This window comes from Pogoniulus pusillus, chromosome 17 (genome assembly GCF_015220805.1).
Source record: "Pogoniulus pusillus isolate bPogPus1 chromosome 17, bPogPus1.pri, whole genome shotgun sequence".
NCBI classification, from domain to species: Eukaryota; Metazoa; Chordata; class Aves; order Piciformes; family Lybiidae; genus Pogoniulus; species Pogoniulus pusillus.
In genome coordinates, this window is record NC_087280.1 from 18824112 (window position 1) to 18846832 (window position 22721).

The following is a 22721-nucleotide window of genomic DNA, read 5'->3' on the forward strand; positions in this document are numbered from 1 at the left end:
TGACAGTTGATGAGCTCTTAAAAGCAGAGTAAAAATCACTGTTAGGTTTTTATTGGAAAAGCATCTCTCTTTGGAAGGTTCCTTTTGGTTTCATGAATAGGGTTGAAAGATTTAGATACATTTGGTTGTCTTCCTTCTCCTGAATGAAAACTTCAGGGTTTAGGAAGAGCAGCATGTGGATTATTTCACTTGTGATCTCACTGCTGTAGGTTAAGTTTTCTTTCATGGCAGATGGTACAGCTACATGGGCAAATGTTGGCAGGGTGGTTTTTAAGTATTACCTTAGTGTGCTGAGAAGCATCTACTTCCTCTCAGTTTAGCTGGTATGGGAACTAACCACTGGCATTTGGTAGCTGGGCTTCCCAGACATCTATTAGGACTTTGCATTGTTTATGGCAGCAAACACATACTGTAGCAGCTTCTCCCATCCTGAGTGCTTAAAAACTTCTCACAGCTGCAGTGTATCTTCGTAGGATACTAACACTAGTCAATGGGCCTTGGTCAGGGATTGCTGGAGATAAGGACTGTGAAGGATGGGATGTTGCAGACCTAGTCAGGAGCAGTACAGAAGAGTAGAGCTTGCTTTGTGGTTAAATTGTTTACTGTGTGGGACATGCTGCATGGCATGAGGACATCTGTATGGTTTTATTTTTGTCAGTTTGTCAAAGAGTTCTCAGTGTTGTAGTCAGAGCTTTTTAGGTCACTGAGAACATTTCTCTATGCCCCAGGGAAGACCAATAGCACAACTCCACTTCTTTGCACCTCTACATCTTCAGTCTCATTCTTTTTTCCAATGGAACTTCCTGCATGAGCTTTTCTCTCTCACTGAAGAGTAGTTCCAATCTCATGGATGTGTAGATTTACACAAAGGTCTTTTCATCCCTGCCAGAATGTTGGCTTCAGAGTGCAGTGCCCATGGAAAAAGCAGGTATCCCAGTATGGAAAAGCAAAACTGGTTTTCCACTGTTGCTCTGTGGCTTTATTTTGCCCTTCAGCCATCCATCCACACAGGCAGCTGTTACTGGGGGAGCAATACCAGTGTCTCTCATATTCAGACCTTTCAAGCATTTATTTCTACATTAAGCAGAACAGCAAGTAAAGCTCTGAATTCTGCAATAATGAAATCACATATTTCTTCCTGCAGATAACATTGCCTCAGAACTGGAGAATTTTATGGGTCTCATTGAGACAGTCACAGGCTATGTGAAGATCCGTCACTCCCATGCATTGGTCTCCTTGTCTTTCTTGAAGAACCTGAGGTATATTCTGGGAGAGGAACAGGTGGATGGGTAAGTGTTCATATACTTACAGATGCATTTTCACTTCAGTAGATAGCTGCAGAGAATGAGTCTACTAACAAACATTCACATAGCATTTCTAGAATCTTCTCTTCTGCTAATAGGCATCGATTTTATCCTAATGAACTCCCTCGCATAGGCATTGCTTGGTTGGATCACTGTCCAAATCAGCCTATCAGATGGAGTATATTAGAAGTATTTTAATGATAACTTTGCTGCTGTTTTTCACTTCAGAGAATCTCCCTAGAAAAACCTGCATTGGTGAAACATCTTTTATGCTTTTTCCTCTGAGAAAAGAGCATCTTGAGAAGCAGTTGAATTTTCTCACAGTTCTTACTGTTGGCTCTTAGCAGAGTTTTATGGACAATGTTAGCTGAAAGAGAAGCTGAACATGACTAGCTAAGAAGTGCAGCTGGAAGTCGCTCAACCTGTATGAAATAGATTGCAAGTTGTAATTCTTTGCAGCTCCTCAAAATGCTAATGTTAAATGAATTACATATTGAGCTGGTAGAAAACTGATCAGGAGCAGTAAAGCTGATCCCTTGAAATGTTTGTTATGGATTATGTTGCTTCTGTAATTATGCAACGTGTGATACATTTTGCTGTATGCTTCCTTGTGATGGTAAAAGATAGTAAGAGGTTTTTATCTCTGCAGAATGTGGAGTGCTGAGATAATAGAATCATAGAGTGGTTTGGATTGGAAGGGACTTCAAAGGTCATCTAGTCCAACCCCCAGTGTGATAGTCCTTCAGCAAACTGCTTTGCTCTTTCTAATCCTGAATCAAGTAGCCATCCCAATTATAAACTAGCATTCTCTGGGAGAAATAAGACTTCCCCAGTAATAATAGAACTATTAGAAGAAGAATTTTGGGGAGTCATATAAGAAAATGTAATAGGAGGGTCATGGGAGAGGTTGCTCGTGTCCGATTTATCTGCCCCTACAGGATAAAGTTACAGCATGAGGGATCCTTCCCAACCTCCCTCTTTCTCTCAGGCTAGTCTTGGTCAGCCTTAAATTCTTAGAATTCCACCATCCGACAGAGTGGGTTTAAAGGGCAGCTCTTCATGCTGCACTTGAGGAGCTTGCTGTCTTTTTCAGCAAGAACACGGGCTCTGCAGAAAACCTTGTTTCTAATTGCAAATCCTAGAGGCTTGTCACTTTACTGAGCACAAGGCTCTTTTAGCCCACTTAGGATGTGGTGTGCTCTCACAGATACTCCAGTTATTGATTTGTCTTTTCTTCTCTCTCTTGCTCTCTTGAAATTTGAGTTAAGCTTTGTATTTTAAGTAGTAATTATGTTTATATAATTGTATGTCAGCAAGAAGAACTGATATGAAGTGAGATGGCAGTTTTTAAATTTGATTCTCAAACAGAAAAGTAAATAAGTACAGCTTTGAAGAAGAAGAAATGGACTGAGTAGAAGAGGTAAAGACCTACTTGTGCAAAAATTCACATATGCTAGGAAGTTTCTGCAGTTGCATACCTTGGAAAAAGGGCCAGTCTTCCTTTGGAAAAAGCTTAGCATAGTTTAGGCATTACCACAGTCTAACATTTCTAAAACTCTATAGATGGAAGTAGGCACCTGACAAGGAAGAACCGAGCTTGCACAATTACCTTGGCAGAGTTGTGAGCAAGAGGGAGGGGGGTCGTAACCCAGGAAGCACTGGGCTACTGGAACAATAGCTCTTTATGCTACCTTTTGCCTTGGGGAGTGAGAGGGAGGTTAACTTGAGATCCATTGTAAGAGTTGTTCATTACACAACTGACCCCAGAACTACCGTCCCTTTTTTATTGAACTGGACTAACAAAACAGTACTTGAGCATTTCTTCCTGTTCAGTCACTGGTGCTTGCCTTGGTTGTCACAGAAAATGGAAAGTTCAGAGGAAATTTACTTTGTTTGCAGAATATTGGTTGTCTCTTTATAGCACCAAGTCTGCAGCAAACGTGCTTCAATGGCAAAAAATATCCCTTTGCAGGAAAAGGTTTTCAATGCATGCAGTTAATAACTAAATGGCTGTGGGTGCTCTGCAATTGGGGACACATCCCCACATGTTGTGGGAATTGTCTCCTGTGGGTGTACTTGGGTTGTGTAGGTTGCCTTGAGGCTTTTTCTGGCAAGCCTGAGACCAGATATGCCTCCTACTCCTGTTTGGGGGTTTAGCCTGTCCTTCAGGCCAGTATCTCCATTCTTTCCTCTAGTTACTGTCTCCAGGATTTGATTGGCAGTGCTTTGTTTTCCTACAGTGATTATTTTACTCTTTCTGTGCTATCTTCCTTGGCGTCCTGATTTTTTTCCACAGCTGTTAGAGCCAAAGTCTGATATAATCCTTATTTATAACTTTCTTTATAAACTAAGCCTAAGTGCACTCTGGTTGCCTCCTGCTCCACCTTTCAGTCTGCGCAGCACTGCCCCTCTCCCGTGTCTGAGGCTGTGTGTAGCCCTCCAAATGTGGTTTCCCTGGTGCTTTGAACAGTACAAGAGTAACTTCCACTAATTTATGCTTTCAGTGTATATAGGAATCGTCAGGACCTGTTTGCCTTGCCTCAGGTGGCTGCTCAAACCTGTGCAGATGGCTTTAATGTATTACCTCCAGGAGCTCCAGTTAGGCCCAGTTGCTGTGCAGTGGTGTAAAGCACCAGTGTGTGCTTGGTTTGCCTCATTTATTGACATTCTTGAATGCTTAGCCATGTGGCTTTAGTACAAGAATTACCTCTAGTGTCTAAAAAGCATAATTGTCACAGTTGTGAGCAGGAGACAGACTATGCTGTTATTAAATGTTTAAGGTGTGTTCACACCTCTGTTGTGTTCAATCTGAGTCCAGCTTTTTGGGTCTCTCCTGAAAAGCTTAGTTGCCATCACTTAATCACACAGCTAATTATGGTGAAGTGTCATCTTTTCAGAGCGCACAAGGAGCTGCAGGGATTTTAGTCGTCTGTAAAAGTAATAGGTGTCTCAAATCAACAGATTTTGGTGGTGTCTGTCAAATCCCTTCTGTAAGTTGAAGCGTGGATCCTGTGCTGTGAAGCTGGTGCAGCTGTTTACTGTCAGGTTCTGGTATAGAGGCACAACTGTACTTGGCACTGTGTAGAAAACCTTTGTTGGGCCAAGAGGTAAACTAAGACACAGAGGCGAGGAAACCTCACCGTGTGAACTTAGAGTTGTTTTGTAGTGGTAAGCAAGACAGCTGCACTCATGATTCTGGTTTGTTGTCAGAATAAAAGCACTCTGCTTTTCCTCTCATAGGGTGTGTGAGGTTATTGCCTCCCATTTGCCACAAAATGGAAAATCCAGCATTAGAGACTCACTGTTCAAGGGATGTGAATTTAGATTCCTCCTAGCAGCGTCTATACAATTATTAAAACACATGTTGGAGTGGGCTTTACATGGTGATGTCAACCTTGGAGTCCTGTGTAACAGTCATTTCCCTGCTCTTTGACCAAAGTGAGCTTTCAGGAAAAGCTTGATCCATGGGAGAGAAGAAAGTCCTTTACACTGCTGAACACCAGTTTATACTAATAAGAGGAAACAGCTTCTAAAGTTTTCTTATATGAAAGTATTCTTGGTTGGAATTGGCTATGAATTAAAACTAATATTTTTCCTTCTAGGAATTACTCCTTCTACGTGCTTGACAACCACAATCTTCAGCAGCTTTGGGACTGGAATCATCATAACTTGACAATCAAGGAGGGGAAAATGTACTTTGCATTTAATCCTAAACTGTGTGTTTCTGAGATTTACCGTATGGAGGAAGTTTCAGGAACCAAGGGGCGACAGAGCAAAGGAGATATAAATCCAAGGAACAATGGGGAGAGAGCCTCTTGTAAGTAAACAAACAAAAAACCTTGAGGCAAACAGTTTAAGAGGGTGTCACAAAAAATCCCCCAACACACTGCCATGTTGGTGACCATTATAGTATTGGTGTTTAGAAATTACAGTAGGCTCTCAGAAGTTATCCTTGTTCAATTTCTAAGAGGTAGCTGTGAAAGTATCTTCACTTGTGTGGAAAATGATGTGGTTACATAGTCACTATCTCATCTGCAAAAACCATTTGATGAAGATGACTGCTTTCCAAATAGCCTCTTTTTTTGGTGACAGTAGCAGTGTATAATAATAGAAACAGACCTGGAACATGAGAGAAAATCTGCTGTTTCCGTGTATCCAACAAGGAGCAGTTCCTCTGTTTCCTTCACAAATGTGCATACATCATTACAGGTGTTTTCCTCACTCAGATGTCTACTCTTCCTTGATGCTAAGAAGGCTACTGACTAATGATTCCATGGAGACCACAACAAACTGTTTCTGATCTGTCCAAGCTTCTTTTCAGCTCGTGCCAAATATTGTACCTTGTTGCTAGAAATGCTTGTTGTAAGCTTGTTTTTCTGTGCTTTATTTCCAAATTACTCACTTGTGAATTGAGATCACCTTGCAGTGTTCTACAGTATTCCTAAACTTCAATGTCTCTTCATTTAGTTTCGGATTCTGCAGTTGTTGGAAGCCCTTTTTTGGCTTCAGTGGTCTGCACATCAGAACTCCAGGTGTAACCAACACATTGAAATGAATATCTCATCTAGGAATTAAGACAACAGAATGCTTACTAATTTGACCTTGTCTTAGAGCTGACAAGGCATTTTGCTTTGGTCTGTTTGTGGTGTTCTTGGAGCTGAGTAAATAAAATGGAGCTTGTGTATAAGTCAAGTCCCCTTGTTCTGGATGGTGTTTACAAAACTGGGACACATACTCTGCTGAATGTCTCTTTAGGCATGATGCATAAATGCAGATGGCATAGATCCTTGTTGTAGGCACACTCCATTCTTTGCACATTCAATAGAGTGCAGGCTAGCAGTCCTGGAGGAGTTACAGACACAGCCAGTCCTTACTACTACTGAGGCCAGTGCCAGCCGCTGCCTGTGTTTTTAAAACACCATTACAGAGAGCTGTCTGACTGAGATGAGGGAAAGAATCAACAAAAGCTAAACTGCCTTTGGAACGATAGCACCAATAGTGCCAGTGTACATGAGGGTGAAAACCCCTTTGTTTTCAGAGCCTTCTGTGCAATGTTAGAAACTAATGCACAGTTTAGACTTAGAACACAGTTTCCTTATCCAAGAATTAAGTTTTTAAGGGCTGTTTTATTTTGGGTTGGAAAGCTCAGTGAGTTGGTAGTGGGAAGCCATTCATTTCAAAGCTGCCGGCTTCCATCCAGCTCTGTTCAGAAGAGTAGCTGGAAACTGCTGCCATCAAATGGCTGTGCCGTATATGAGCTGAGTTTTGGAGTTCTTGGTCTAGCCCCTCATGAATAGAAGTGTGAACTCTTTTGTACTTTCCATCTTGTCCATTCCCCTGAAACATAAAAGTTGTCCAAAGTTGTCCTGGCAAGTGAGAATGCAGAGGCCAGTTACTGCTCTGCACATGTTGCAGTTGAACGATGAATTTAGTGCTTCTAAATCAGTCTTGTGAATAAACAGAACTTCCACTCCTTGCTCAGGGAGAGTCTGAAGTAGTTTTCAAGAGCTTTCTGATGATGCATTGAAAGAAAATCTGCTTCAGAAAAAAATAATAAGTAGCTCCTGTGTATTCTAAAATGATCGCCAAGGTCACTGCTTACTCTTAAGCATTCGGATGTAGTAGGATGAAATATGAAGCTCTACAGAGACAAAAGGCTGTTGGCATGCTGTGGTATCACAAGCCCTGTGGGAAAGACTAATTAGCTAAAACTGATACCCAAGAAACAGCAGAACTAATGGGTGATGTGATGCTAACTGTCATGTCCTGTCCTTTTGTGTTGCAGGTGAAAGCCACATTCTGCGTTTTGTTTCCAACACTACTCTCAAGAATCGGATTAAGCTAACATGGGAGCGGTATCGCCCTCCAGATTATAGAGATCTCATTAGCTTCACTGTTTACTACAAAGAAGCGTAAGTAGATGTCGTCAGAGACTAATTGGGGCAGTCCAAGAGGTAGACAGTTCTGTTCTGATCAGTGGATATCTCATCCAGTTTACTTACTTCACCCTCAAGTCTCATGTCTGTTCACATTATTTTCTTGGTAGAGCACAAGCCCCTGTTAAAAAAAAGAATTCTTTTGACTGGCGCCTACAAATGGATTCCAAATCCTTCAGGAAATTTCAGATGTGAAATTAAAATGAGATGGGTGGCTTGGCTGTTCTCAGGGCTCTAATTTGGAGCTATTTGTAAGTTATGCTGTGTTTGCAGAGGTCTTTTCCTTGTCATAGTAAGGACTGCAGAGAATCATAGATCAGGAGTTTGTCCTATCACCTTCATGACTTGGCTGCTCAGGGATTGGGGTTATTTGGTTTGATATGCCACTGGTAGTCTTCTGTGTTAGTACATCTTGATAATGAAGGAGTGGGGCAGTTACTGCAGAGATCCTCATTTCGTGGGAGGTGTCTGTGCCTTTGCACATCCTTTTAGTGCCTCAGAGTAAAAGAAAGGAAAAGGTAGAAGCAAGTGGATTGATAACTCTGCAATCAGTCTGGGGAGGTTCAGAGTGCTGGTAATGACATACAGAGTAAGGCTCTGAGACAAGTCTTTGTGGCCAACATTGCTTGAATGAGAGTATCATTGTGACAGTGTACTGTGCTGCAAGAAACTTTGTGCTAATGAGCCTGTAGTAATTAATAACAAGAACAGTACTTCATATGTCCATGTGCCAGCATTGCAACAGAATTATTTGACTCTGCAAAAGCTTGTTGGACTGGTCATGACCAGCAGTGGAAGTTGGTTTCTTTATAGTAAAATGTGCAGCCACTATCAACTGTTTTGAGTTGTTTCTGTTTCATACATGTGTAGCTAAATTCTAAATAAGTATGAAGCATTGCACTGTATGTTTTGGGTTTAAAAAGGTAAATGTAGTCTTTTCTTGGAGAAGTTTGCCTTGTTGCAATTGACTGAAGGTAAGACCTGCAGCTAAAGCTGAACTTTTGTAGTGCTTGAAAATAAATATAAATCTAATTCTACTACGGGAAAAAGAAAATTCTATTTGTTTAGTTGAGCAAGATTGAAGTGAGACACTGTCTTAAAATGACAGTTTTTAGGTGAAAATAAACAGCTGGTACTGTATTTTTCTTTTACTATTTCAGGCCGTTCAAAAATGTGACAGAGTACGATGGGCAAGATGCGTGTGGCTCCAATAGCTGGAACATGGTCGATGTTGACCTGCCACCAAACAAAGAGAACAATCCTGGAATTCTCCTGCAAGGATTGAAACCTTGGACTCAGTATGCCATCTATGTCAAGGCTGTTACTCTCACAATGATGGAAAACCATCATATTCACGGAGCAAAAAGTGAAATTGTGTATATACGAACCAATGCTGCAGGTGAGATGCTGGAGTCTTGGCAAGAGGTTGATAATGCATCAGGTTTAATTAAATTATTAAGCAAGTTCTGCTGTTGGTACAGAAATTGAAATGATGTGCAGATGATGTGCATAAAGCTAGAAAGTTTCAGTGATGATGAAAGCAACATTAAGATTTAAATGAAAACTCTTTGGCTGGTTAGAATTGTTTTAAATGGGAAATAAGGGAGTTTTTTTTAATTTCAGACCTGATCCCATTGGTGAATGTAAATTTAAGTACAGTTCCCAGTTAGGACTGGATGTGGTTGCAGTTGAACCCTTAATAGCTGTTGTTAGTGAGGCTTAAGTATGAAATCTTATCTTTGATACAGGATGTTTTCCCATGCAGTGTGGAAGTGGATTTGGATCAGCTTCAAAAGCTTACACCAAAATATGCTCTAGATTTAAAAACCTTTCTTCTGTTTTTTCTCTTTTTTTTCCTCCTCCAGTGCCATCCATTCCCTTAGATGTTATTTCAGCATCCAACTCTTCATCCCAACTGATTGTGAAATGGAATCCTCCCTCTCTTCCCAATGGCAACCTCTCTTACTACATTGTGCGATGGCAGCAGCAACCTCAGGACAGTTACCTTTACAGACACAATTACTGCTCCAAAGGTAGGAAACGAGGCTGTAACTGTGTTGAACAGGGCTCTGACTCCTACCTGCCAGTGTGCTTCATTGATAAGAGTTAAAGCCTGTGCTCTGCTTCACAACTCTTTTTTTGTGAGTAACAACGAGCAGGAGAGAATAGGTAAACGTGTTGCATTTAGAATACAGAGAGAAAAGAAACAAGCTGTCTCTCTTCTTTTCTTTTAAGATAAAGTCCCAATTCGAAGATATGCTGATGGGACCATTGATACAGAAGAAGCTACTGAACCCACCAAACCAGAGGGCTGTGGAGGAGAAAAAGGACCTTGTTGTGCTTGTCCCAAGACAGAGGCAGAAAAGCAAGCTGAGAAGGAGGAAGCAGAATACCGGAAAGTCTTTGAGAACTTCCTTCACAACTCGATCTTTGTTCCCAGGTAATGGATTTTGAATACTTTCTCATTGCAAATGAGTGTAATATTTTCATTCTTTAACGCTTCCTAGATCTGAACATGAAAACATGTGTAGATAACACCTGCAATGCAGACATTTTGCCTTTTCTTCTCTGAGAGACAATCTGCTGCCTGCCTTTGCAGTTTTTCTGATTTTTACTTTTCAGTTTTAGCTAATAGTAAGGGTTCTTACCTATATCGTTCAAGGACTTCAGCGATGGTTTCTTTTCAGAGTCAAGAGTCACTTGAGGAGCTCTTTGTCTATAAGGGTTTCAGAGATGAGCAACATGTGGCAGACAAAGGGTTTCTCATGTGATCTTTCCCTAAATAGCCATTAAGTACTTGTGTTCCTAATCTGAAGATGTATTTACCTTTGAAATTGAGGGCTTAGTCACCTCACAGAATTGAAACTGGTCTGCCTTTCCCCTTGCACTAATTGCAAAGGGCATATTGGTTTCCTGGGTCTGTGCTGCAGAGAAGTATTAAATATGCCTACTCTTCCATGATAAACACTGCCGCTTGCACATTAAGTGGAATAGTAACGATTTTATGCTGCAACATAGAGTAGATACTACTGAATTAATTGGTGATTTTGATCCTTGAGTTTCCAATTTATCCTTCATGTAAGCTGCTCTTCCTTTAGATAATTGGATCCAGAGGCCCAGCACACAGTGTATAGCTGTTGTGTCACAGTCTATAAGCAATCAGATTTCAATTGTGCATGTTATCTGATCTTCTCTAATGGCAGGTGAAGTTTATGGTGAAGTCCTGCGTTTGAGAACTCTGATTTGTGTCATTGTTGCTCATTAACATTGGTTCATATCACTCTCCATTGTACTTTTTGTAGTGACTTTGTTCAGGAATGCATTGGATTGAGTTGTTTGAGGCTGAGGCTGTGGTATTTGCAGAGCTTTGTAGCTTTAACCAAAAAATGAAGAACTAAATACTGCCTCTCTTTGGAAGCGCCAAGTATTGTATCTGAGACATCAAGCATTTGTAGTTGAACTTGTGCAGTGTTTCCCTACGGATCACAGCATCACAGAGTGTTAGGGACTGGAAGGGACCTTGGAAGATCAGCTAGTCCAACCCCACTGCCAGAGCAGGATCACATCACCTTTGCCAGATCACACAGGAACCATTCTAGGCGGGTCTTGAATATCTCCAGAGAGGGAGACTCCGCAACCTCTCTGGGCAGCTTGATGATAAGAACTATCAGTGAAGATGAGGTACAGAGAAGATAGAGCTACCATGGCTGGCCAGGGTGTAATTCCTGAGGAGTGTGAAATCTTCTCAATGTCATCAGATTCTGGACTGTATGAAATAGTGAAGCAAAGAGTTTTGAAAGGCATGGATCTGGTCTAAACCACCTGCAGTTCTGTTGCAAAGGACTTTATTTCACCAGAGCTTTGGCGTTTAGAATGTGTTATCTTCTCCCAGATTTTCTTCTACTTCTCTCCACCCAAAGGAAATTCACAGAACTTTGAACTCAGTAACAAACTGACCAGTTCACAAAGGATTTCCTGAAAGCTTGCATGTTTCCCTTTTTTCTCAACTCACTGTCCTAAGGGTGTGTTTTGTAACAGCAAGGGCAGATAAGGCACAAAGCTCAGAAACAGCTGCATAGCTAAGCAATTTTAAATAGAGACTCTATGTCAGGGAAATTAAAGATTTTGAGCTAGTGAGACATCTCATCATTAGAGGACAAATCTAAGCACCTCATTACTTGTCGATGTCTTTTCTCTTTCTCTTTCCCAAGGGAGAAGTTAATTAATATGTTAATTCAAGCCTCAATAGTAGCATTTGTTTCTAGTGTTCTACATGTGTCTGGGATACTATGAAAGAGATGCAGCATGTAGTACAGCTGGAAAATTTGACTGGGTAGTTTTAAGGTTGTTATAAAAGCCTCTTGAAGTAATCATGTGTGAAACTTCTGAATGACTCCCTGTGTATTACTGCAGTGGTGAGGTGGATTTCAAACCTTAGGACTCTGCTTACTCCTGAAGAGACGCTCACAATCACGGAGGATGATTTGTTCTTCAAGTTTTGGTTGTCTAATAAGCAGGATGAGATGGGCTTTGTGTGTAGTAGGAGTTACCTGAGAAGTGATGTTATAATTGCCATGAAATATGAGAAGAGTTAGCTTTTATGTTAAATGACCCACACTTATAGTTTCTTTCACATTTCAGTTTGATATAAATACAGCTTTATTTTTAATTCTTGTAGTTCTCTTTCTTTCTGTCACATAATAGATGAATTGTCTTGTTTTTCTCTCTGGAACGTTCCTTACTTCCTTGGATGCTTCTTTTTTGCCTTTATCTGTGCCTTTTGTGAAAGCAGGAAGCTGCTTGACCGAGAGGCAATGGTGTCAACTCTCCTGATGTTTTAATTGTGTTTGCCTTGTGATTATCCTGGAGGTCTTTTATCTCTTCCTGATAGAACTGTAGTTTTCACTACCAAATTTTGTGTTGCCTTATCATCTTCCCCAAAGGGAAGGGCTGAGACTGTAGTCACTCCACCAGATACCAGCAAAGGGTTGACACTTGGTACATCCTGTAACAGCAGTGATAGATGAAATGGTGCCTTCTGGGTCATTGCATTGACATGTGCTTTTGTGGTTGATTTAAAAACAAACTTATTTTCACTGCTTTCATCATGAAATCTGTTCATGAGTTTATGCTTAGGCATCCTGTGTGCTGTTAGAGCCCAAAAGTTTGTTTCCAATGAGTTAAAGCACTAAATACAAGATAAATAAGTTTAGTAACTTCCAAACTACCACACAGAGGAGGCACATGTGCTTACCTCTCTAGGAAATTTCTCCATGCCCCATGGACAAATTAAGACATTTGCCTGTATGTTGCTTTAAACGGTTTCTTGGTGACTTAGGGATTTTTATCCTTATATTCATTTATTTCTGTGCTGGGCTTTACATGGTGTCTGAGATTGTCAAGACATAGTAAAAGAATTTTTGAAAATTTTGTGGTGAGCTTCTAAATTAAAAAAAAAAATCATCCAAACTCTGCCAGAAGATCTCAAAGCCAAATCAGCCTGGTTCTGTGTCTCTGCAGCATACTGTTTTGTGGCTGAATGTACTAAGGCAGTATATTTGACAGCAAATTACATTCTCCCGTTGAGTCATATATTTTCCTGCTGTTGTGTGTTTGAAGGAGGCCTTATTTGCCTGGTCTGTAGCTTTGTCTCTGATAGAAATGTGTTAGATTTCTCCTTTGGCCTCAGTAACTCTTGGGCTGTCCAGATGTTAAATGAGCACTGGCAAAGTAGTTTCAGGTGGGACAGAATTTGAACCAAAGCTGGTTTTGTAGTGTGACTATCCTTACATTCTTCTTTAACTCCCTCTGGTGTGTTGCATTCCAGACATGAGTGGTCCTGCAGGCTTCAGAGACTGGGACAGCAGTAGATGGGAAAGCCAAGCTTGTCCTGTGTCATTGGTGCTCTTGTGCAAAGCAGCCTTGGAGCTGATACAAGACCAAGTGACAAGGCTAATGTATGGCAGCCATGCACTTGTTAGGCAAAACTTGTTAGGTAACTGAAGAGAAAGTTAGGCCTGCTCAGAGCTACCTTTGCTTTGCTAATGGAGCAACCTTCCAAACAGATTTTCCCCTAACCTTTTCAACCCTTAACATCAGATTTTAATTGTAAATGTCAACATTACTGACCCTAAATACAAATCTGGAATGCTTCTTGAGTAACAATGAAGCCATTGTTTGTTGTTTGGTTTATTGCATGAGGTCAGGAGTTTGAACATTTATCTTGGGGTTCAGTGAGAGCTTCAGTGTTTGGTTAGGTTTCTGACCAAAAGAGAGAGCAATTAGATGTGCAGACCTGCGGCAGGTTCAGATTAAGAGAAACGGCAGATTCAGATTAAGAGGAAACTTTGCTTGTGCTTTGCAGTTTTCTTTAGCCTTTTTACTAGCAGAGTGACATGTTTTAGTGGAGTTTTTGCACATTTTTCCAGAGCTGAAGGAAACGTGGATTTTCTCTAAAGAGACCTTTTCTGTGCCTGTTTGCTCCACAGACCGGATCGGAAGCGCAGGGATGTGTTCCGAATCGCAAATGCCACTTTGGCCACTCGAAACAGGAATGCAACTGGGACAGATCATTTCACCAATGTTTCTGATGCAGAGGAGAATGAGGTGGAATACCCATTCTTTGAGACCAAAGTGGATGGCAAGGAGAGAACTGTCATCTCCCATCTCCAGCCTTTTACTCTTTACCGCATTGATATTCACAGCTGCAACCACGAAGCTGACACGCTTGGTTGTAGTGCTTCCAACTTTGTCTTTGCAAGAACCATGCCTTCAGGTAATGCTCTCACAAGTATAAAGCTTGGTTATATTTTCTGGGGAGAGACTAGTCTCAGGGGGGACAAAGTCTCCAAAAACACTTCAAAAAACATTGGGGGATAGTAAAAACTCTGTGCAAGAAAATATGTCGGAGCTATATAAAGTTTGCTACAGTATTTGAATGTCCTTGGCTCATCCCCCATGTGTGTGAGTCTGCCCTGTGATCTGGAAGAGGGTTGCAGTGTGTGTGCTGACTACAGAGGTCATTATGAGAGAATCTGTTTCCCAGCCATGTAGGTGAGACCCGCAGACATGGGGATTGAAAGGTTTTATTCTTCAGTTCCCTGTATGCCGAATGGAGACAGGGGAACATTTCTCTGCTAATGTTTAGCTTTGCTGTGTTCACTCTGAACTGTTTGCAGACGTTAAGAGTTTTGCTGGTGGGAATGTTTGCCAAATGTTTCTTCTGTGACAGAATGACCATGCATTTGTCCAGCCTGGAAACAGGAGAGATGCTGTGTTGCTTTGTGTCCCATCTAAGAGTATTTCAAATAAAAAGCATTCAGTGTTGTCCTCATGCTTGGGACTTACACAGTATTTCTTCTGAGAAGTAGAGAGATGTTTTTAGTGTAAGCTTGTATGCATTCAGCATATCAGTCTTTAGCAAAGGGTTGTGAATATTTGAATGCAGAATGGTAGCAGTTTTGTTTTGTTTCTGGAAGGAAAGGCTACTACAATACAAATCCAGCTGTGTCAGTAAAGAAAGCAAAAAGTATTGCTTACTTCAAGGAAATGCTTCAAGGAAATCTCTGAGATAGGAAAAAGGAAATAAGTGTTCCCAGGTTTTAGCACATGGATCTGAAAATTAAAGGCATAACAACTCTGTTTCCTTCTAAACCTAACAACTCTGGTTTTTTAGAAAGTGATCTCTCTTGAACTGAAACAGTCTTCGTATTCCTGTTAATTTTTGAATGAAACACACAATTACCAGGAATGAACTAGGGATAAAGCAGTTCCTGAATTGCCTATGGGACTTGGACTCTGCAACAGATTTCTCTAAGAGTGGATGTTTTGAGGAAGGGATGTCAGTGGGGCAGATCTTGTGCGTTCACAGCCATTTGCAGACTGGTTGCTGTTCACAGGATTTTGGTGGGAATAGCTGTCAGCACTGTTATGGTATAGTGGGAAGTCTGGAAGGAAGAACCAGATGCTGATAAACAGCTTTTTTGGCATACAGTGCATAGTGACTAACATGGAGCCCATACCTGGTGAAGCTGTCTGCATACACTGCTCTTCTGGCAACCAGTAGTTGCTAATCCTTCCAGCAGGCCCCTGGCCAATAAATTTTGTCTCTCGATCTTTGAATAGCACTTAGTGAAACTGTTTGGTACCTAAAGAACAGTGCAAACCTTTTTGTTTTCCTCAATTGTTGCCTAAGTTGCTTTTTCAGTAATAGGTCTTCTCACATCACCTGTAAATATTTTACAGAGGGAGCAGATAACATTCCAGGAACGGTAACATGGGAAACAAAAGAAGAAAATACCGTCCACCTGAAGTGGTCAGAGCCTGCTAACCCAAATGGGCTGATTCTAATGTATGAAATCAAGTATGGCCAGCATGGAGAGGTGAGAATTGGGCACTTCTCTGTTCAGAGTTACTCCTTGTAACTCTTAATACACAAAATGGGCTCTTCTAAAGAGCTGCAGACCAAACACAGAAGCTGTGATTTCAGATACCCAACACCAGGCATCAAGCTATTGCTTTGTTCAGTTTATTTGACGGTTTTTGAATTCCACATATCTCCCTAAGGTAGTTGCAGAAAAACTGATCAGGTGGGGGTTTTAGTTCTAAACATCAATTTATCCTGCAGCTATACAGTTTCCTCAAGAGGGAAGGAATGGAAATGTATCAACATGAACTGTAAATAGCTTTGTTTTTTCCTTTAGGAAAAGCGGGAATGTGTGTCCAGACAGGAGTACAAGAAGCTTGGAGGAGCTAAACTAACTCACCTGAACCCTGGAAACTATTCTGCTAGAGTTCAGGCCACATCATTAGCTGGAAATGGGTCATGGACTGAGCCAGTGTCTTTTTATGTGCAACCCAAACGTAAGATGAATGTTTGTTGGCTGTGCCAACCTGGGGAAACTGTATGTAGCTGGGTGTGTGAGCCTCTTGGCTCTACTCCTCTTAGTTGCTGAAACTTCTTTGGAAACACTTGTCTGATCCATTTTTTTGGTAAGAGTTGACAACCAAGGGGAGTATCTGAGATGTAGTCTTTTCCTGGTGTGCACTGTGTGTATATATATGTAAATACATATGTGTGTATGTATATATATGAGAGGTGCAGCTAGTTGGGGAGTGTGCAGAACATGCTACTGTGGTTTCTGGTCATGGAATGTAATGCTGGCCATGCAACATGGAGTTTGATTGTGCAGAACCTGTGGCAGTAAGGAAAACCTGCTTCAAATGGCAGAATAGTACAAGAAACAAATATGATTAGATTTTCATCTGTCAAGGTGATTTTTCCAGTTGACATTTCCAAGTGACATCAGATAACATCCTGATGAGAGGGTGATGCTGCTCCTGGCAATGGGAGTATATCATTTTTGGAAGAACACCACTGTAATGTCCACAGAGACCCTCTCAAGAAGTTCTGCATTAAGGTGTAGAGTAGATGCGTTCCCAGCAAACTGGAGCTCCATCTTTTATTCTTTTTCAGTTTGCTAATTGTTGAACTGTGAAGAACTTGAAGTAAAGAGCAGTGTGTATGTGTTACAAATATATGTATGAGCAATTGCAAGGTGCATAAAAGGTGGAAAAAAGGTGCATAAAAGGTGGAAAAAAGGTGCATAAAAGGTGGAAAAAAGGTGCATAAAAGGTGGAAAAAGGGTGCATAAAAGGTGGAAAAAAGGTGAATATGCAAGTGAACAATTACATATTGTTCACTGAGGTATGCAGGTCCTTAAGCATAACTTGTAAAAGCAAACCCCAGACAGACACTGTTCTGCACGAAATTAATTCTTTTCACTGTCTGTTTTCTTGTTCTACTCATCTGCAGTCAGGGAGTGTTTCTGAGTACATTTTTCCACATCAGACAAGAAAATGAGCACTTTGATTTCTTCCCTGTGTGGAAATACACTGAGTGGGTTTTGAATGTTTCTTTGTTACTGGAGGTTTTATAGAAAGCCTGATACAATTGTTTTCTTGTTGGTTGCAGCAGCACACTATGGAAACTTCCTGCACTTGGTAATTGTGCTCCCTATTGTTTTCTTGCTCATCATTGGGGGATTTCTGGTAATGCTGTATGTCTTCAACAAAAAGAGGTGAGTTGCTTATACCTGTGGTTAAATCTGCAAGAGAGGGAAGTTTATTTTCAAATCTGTGCCCATGGAGCAAGTCAAAAGTTAAAAAGAGAAATGGCATTCAGAAGAGTAAAAAGCTAAAGCAGATTCTGTCTTGTTGCTCTATAAAAGGAGGGAGGTAGTTTAGAGTTACCAGCAAGCATCTGGCTGCTGCCTGAGATATGAAAAGGCTTTTTATTATAGTATCGTGTTCAAGAGGGAGGAGGAGGAAGGTTTGTCAGGAGCATATCTACTGGGACAAGAATGGTAAATACTGAACTTATGTGATCTGAAGATTTGACAGGAACTTGGGTCAGTGTAAATCATGAAAACTTAATTCTACTTAGGTAAACTTTATTTCTTACAAATTCCAGAGTGTTTTTTGAAGTCCTTGCATCCACTTAAGGATTACATCATTGGAGAGAGCAGTGCAGGAAGCTGTTCGGTTGATTTGTTTCCCTCAACTTTTTGTAACCAGTGATTTTAATTTTTTTTCAAGTTTCACTGAAATATTTAATGTGACTTTTGTAGAAGTCAGTGCAGGTGTTCAGCCTTGCAACTACCTGGGTTTTTCATTACACTTACACAAATTATTTTCATCAAATATTCCATTCTTTCCACCTCTGTTTCATTTGTGTGCAGACAGTTCTACTGCTTCTCAAGCACTCCAAAAAGAGCTTTGTATCTAGTGAAGTGCAGCACCCACTTGGCCTTCTCTGGGGGGCTCTCCTAGGTGAAAAGCCTCATAACTCATCCTCCTTTAAACTCTTCTTCTAGCCCACAACAATGTTTTGTCTTGGATTTGTTTGGGGACTGATCGATAATTTTATTTCCAGAGCCTGCCTCCTGTGAGAGCTCTTACAGTGCTTAACAAATATGCCTTATTTTTAAAGTCACCCCAATAAAATAGTGTGTGGAGGGGTGCATGTGTTTTGAAAAGAACAGAAACGGTTACAAAATAGTTGAATAGAATTCCCCAAGAAAAACAATCCTGTTCTTTGCTCTCCCACAGTGAAGCAGATGATGTTCAATTGTGTTCTCAGCCACAGGTCTGCTGGGTGTATCACCACACAGCTGCTTTTCTTAAAGGAAGTTCACCCAGCAGCAATGTTTATGCTGTTCTGGTGCTTGTCTAGTATAGAGAAGACTGCAGGTTTCCTGGGAAAGCTATTTTGGGCTGTTTTCCTTTTGGGTATATGAGGTAGATTGAGAACTTCCCCTTTGTCTGAAAAGCTCACCACATGCAGTAAATAAGCAAACAGTAGAAAAGATATGGAAGAGGTAATCAGGAATTAACTTAGGCTTGAAGATTAACAAAGGAAACAAAATCTTTCCACAGGAACAGTGACAGACTGGGCAATGGAGTACTTTATGCTTCTGTGAACCCTGAGTACTTCAGTGCTTCAGATGGTAAGTGTAGCCTCCCTTCTGGAGCTTTTACTTTTTCTGACTGACTTGGAAAGGTATGAACTCTATGAAAGATGTTGCTAAACTGCCTTCTCCCTTAATTTTGTCAGCACAACCATGGAATCCAACATTGCTAATTGATAAATGCCACCCAACCATTGAAACTGGGGTGGGGTTCTTTTTTTTTTCCCCAGTAGCTGAGTTGAGGCAGATTTGGGTGCATTGGTTTCACTGTCAGATTGCCATCTACTCGTCCAGTTATGTTTTCACTGGAATAGAGCATGAATACTAGAATTCATCATCTTTCACATTTGCCCTTTCAAGCCCTGTTCTGACCAATCAGAACAAACCCACTGCTTGTTTCTGTGTAGTTCTCACATGGGAAATAGTAACATTTAGGAAAATCAATTCTGTCTCCTCACTTCCCATCCCAGTAAAACTCTGCAATTACTTTTCACAGTTACAAGGAAGAGCAAAGCAACGCTGCAGGATTCCAGATATATCACACGCAGAAATTGTGTGTTAAGAGGAGCACAGATGTTTAATGTTATCCATATTTGTTTCTCTTAATATCTAGAGTGCAGATGAGCTGGCAAAACAAGTTGTTTTAAGCTAGCTCCAATTTGATGTTAATATATTTGTGACTTGACAAATCTATTTGGCCATGGCAATGCTTAGAGGTTTTAGACTGTGGCAGTGTTTGGATTGCCCTGGTGTATTTGTGCTGAGTGCTCTGCTAACAGTGAGATAATTGTAGTTCTAAAGTCAGATGTGGGGGCTTCGGGACATCTTTAATTTCTTACACTCTTCTGTGGTAGACACAATGTGGATGATGGTAAAGTGTTTAAAACCCTACAGGAAATACAAATTCTTTGAAGGAAAATTGGTGTTCCTAGAACAGCTGAGTTTGGTTTTGCTGTCTGTATTATTTTACTGTACTTCACTGTCACAGGAGGTTATGGCTGCTAATGATGTAGATGAAAAACTTGCCAATTCTTGTGTTGGCTGTCCCTGAGCAGCAGCAGGAGCTGAATGAACCTGGCAATTCTGGAATCCTCATCTCTAGAAGGCCTATGTGCATTGAGTACCATGTAGTGAGAACCTCAGCTTTCTGGATAGATGAATTATGTGAAAAACAAAACCCAAAAAGACCCCCCCAAAACCCCACCCCAAAATCAATGATATTCCCATTGGAACCCTACTTGTTAGATAATTGGCTTATCCACCCACCTCCCTCCCAGGTGTGGTTGTAGCAAATGTGCCCATGCTGTGTGGTTCATGGACATAAAGTGAAGGAGGAAATCAGAACATCAGATGAATTTCTGCGAGGCTTCAGTCCTTTTTATGGTGTACTTTGTTGCTGCTGCTGTAGACTCCTTGCCAGAATAACATTTCCAGAATTCCCCAGGAGGCTACTGAGTTTAGCCAGAGTGGCAGTGGAGTATTCTACTGTTATTTTTACAGCAGCACCATTAGGGTTAAAGGTCTGTCAGTGTTCATGCTATAATCTTCTATTTTTGCACCCTGTGATTTCACCCATCCAGGGTGTGTGACACTAGTGTCCCCTCTCTTGGTGACTGATAGGCAGCAGCATCAGTGACTACTCAGATGTCTTCTTGCCTGAGGCAGTCCTCCCTCCTGGCAGTCACCTTCTGAGATCTCTCTTCTGCCTCAAATCAAAGTCTTGCAGCAGCAAGTTCTGCCTTTGCTGGTGCAATGGTGTGTGTGCAAGCAATCAGAATGTTTCATGCAAAGAGACTACCAGATCAGAGGGTCTCTTTTCCTCTAGTTGTAAAATCAATCTGTTAATAGAGAAGACAGAAAACACTAAACTGATACAGATGATCAAGTGTGTTTGATGCTGTCTGAAAGAATTAGAAAATCAAGGGTCCCAAGAAAAGCTCAAGCCTGAAGTATTGATTCAGGGCTCATCCCACCCTGGTTTTGTGCTTTGAGGTTCCTTATTTCTATCCCATTATGTCAGTACTGTAGTGAGGCCACTTCAGGTGCATCTGTACCTTCTTTAAGATTTATTTGTGTGCCAAGCCTCTACCTATCTGTATGGAAAAGGCTGTGGACTGTTTGCATACTTGTGCAAGGTCTCAGCTTTGTGTCCAGTGTTTTTTACAGTCAATCAGTTTGGTATGATACAGCAGTGAATGATCATGCTCCTTGCAGAACTGGGACACCATGGCCTGTTCTCTCTGTCCTTAGTGTATGTTCCAGATGAATGGGAAGTGCCCCGTGAGAAGATCACCATGTGTCGGGAGCTCGGGCAAGGCTCCTTTGGAATGGTGTATGAGGGAATAGCCAAGGGAGTGGTCAAGGATGAGCCAGAGACCAGGGTGGCCATCAAGACAGTCAATGAGTCTGCAAGCATGCGAGAGAGGATTGAGTTCTTAAATGAGGCATCAGTGATGAAGGAGTTCAATTGTCACCATGTGGTAAGTCATGAAACAGTAACAGGTTGTGATTCATACACCCCTGGTGCTTACGGGCTTGAGGGTGTTCAGGGCACGACTTCGCTGACTGAGGTGGGAACCTGGTATTTTTGCTCCAGCTCCACACTGCTTTCATAATGTTATTTGACACAGGAGTCAAAGAGTGGAACCAAATGTACTTTCAGACCTTTCCCACAAGTTCACAAGTGTTTGGGGTTACATATTGACAGAGATAAATGATGCTACAATTTAGTTAGCTCTATTTGTAACTGAAACCTTTGTTTCTCCTCTTTCAGGTTCGGCTGCTTGGTGTTGTTTCTCAGGGCCAGCCTACACTGGTTATCATGGAGCTGATGACGCGTGGGGACCTCAAAAGTTACCTGAGATCATTGAGGCCAGACACAGAAGTGAGTCATGAGTTGCTGAATGTTTTTTTATTCCTTCAGTTAAAATCATCCCGAACAAAGCAGTGTCACGTTGGAAGCAGCAGACAATTAGCCTTTCCTGCCCTTCTCCTTAAGCTCTAAGAGCTGCTCTGTGATCTGCAACACCTTTTATTCATGAGGTAGCTATTGCAAGTAGCTCAGCATACAGCACAGAATAGGGTCCCTTCTTGTGTTACCAAGTTCTGTTTTCCAATTTGGAATTGAGAAATTGGAGATTTATCAGGATATTAAACAAAAGATTGGCTAGCTCAGGCATGTGTGTTAGGGTAATTGTAAATCCTGCCTGTTGGCTCTGCTGGAAAGTAGAAGTCTAGTATGCTTACTAATGTGCTTACTCTGATGTGTAGACCATCAGTCTAACAGCTATCATTGCCATATACAAGGTCTGAGGGGTAAAGATGACACATAGGTCACTTGCCACTGAAGTCATAGTAGACCATGTGGAAAATGAGCTCAGCAGCCCCTTGCCCTTGATCCAGAGATTCTGATGTGAATAGCTTAACAGAAGAGAACATGAGCAGTGTTTGTGCACAAGAGATTGGTGTAAATGAAGGCCACTGCATGCAGCAAGAGCAGACTGGGTACAGAAAACAATCACACTTTTAAAGACAGCATTCAGCAAATGCCAGTAGGACTGTGGAGTAAGGGCTTCACTGGCATTTGTGTAATGTTTCAGCTTCTACCAAGTAGTTTTGGTTGAATACAACAAAGTTCCTGAAAAAGGGCAGTGATAATTTATAGAAATCACCAAAATTTTGAGCTCTGGGCTTGGCTTTGCTGTATGCTGGTGCTCTCCAAAGCAGTCTGATATGCCTGTGCCTAAATTCCCTGACTTCCTTGATGTGTAATGTAAAGACTTGAGCAAAGTCTTCTGAGGATCAGTGTAAAGAGGATTCTCCTGTAAGGTGTCAATGGAGGGCTTACCTGGTCACTGGTTTCAGTCATTTAACCATTCATTTCCCATACCTATCTCTTCCTCCTGGGCTTCAACTTGTGTTGGTCCTTCTGGACTTTCTTGGTTGTATCTTCCTGGCTCCCATAGGGTTTGTTGCACCCAGCTGTTGGGAGCCTGGGAGTGGTAGGTATGGCT

The 22721-nt window shown here is 41.3% G+C and overlaps 1 protein-coding gene across 4 annotated transcripts in view; it reads left to right on the forward strand.

Moving 5' to 3' along the window:
* Window positions 1-22721, forward strand: part of IGF1R (insulin like growth factor 1 receptor) — a 186252-nt gene that overhangs the window by 141687 nt on the left and 21844 nt on the right. For 3 of the 4 annotated variants that reach the window (XR_010305425.1, XM_064158027.1, XM_064158030.1), the window contains exons 5-17: window positions 1145-1289; window positions 4907-5121; window positions 7090-7216; window positions 8401-8639; window positions 9106-9273; window positions 9476-9680; window positions 13729-14015; window positions 15485-15621; window positions 15943-16102; window positions 17214-17319; window positions 18677-18747; window positions 20959-21188; window positions 21482-21592. Coding sequence is in view for 3 of the 4 variants with exons in the window: in XM_064158027.1 (XP_064014097.1) it covers window positions 1145-1289; window positions 4907-5121; window positions 7090-7216; window positions 8401-8639; window positions 9106-9273; window positions 9476-9680; window positions 13729-14015; window positions 15485-15621; window positions 15943-16102; window positions 17214-17319; window positions 18677-18747; window positions 20959-21188; window positions 21482-21592 (2201 nt within the window). In the remaining variant the exon portion in view is untranslated. The remainder of the gene's footprint in view (window positions 1-1144; window positions 1290-4906; window positions 5122-7089; window positions 7217-8400; window positions 8640-9105; window positions 9274-9475; window positions 9681-13728; window positions 14016-15484; window positions 15622-15942; window positions 16103-17213; window positions 17320-18676; window positions 18748-20958; window positions 21189-21481; window positions 21593-22721) is intronic. The other variant, XM_064158029.1, reaches the window with a different exon arrangement.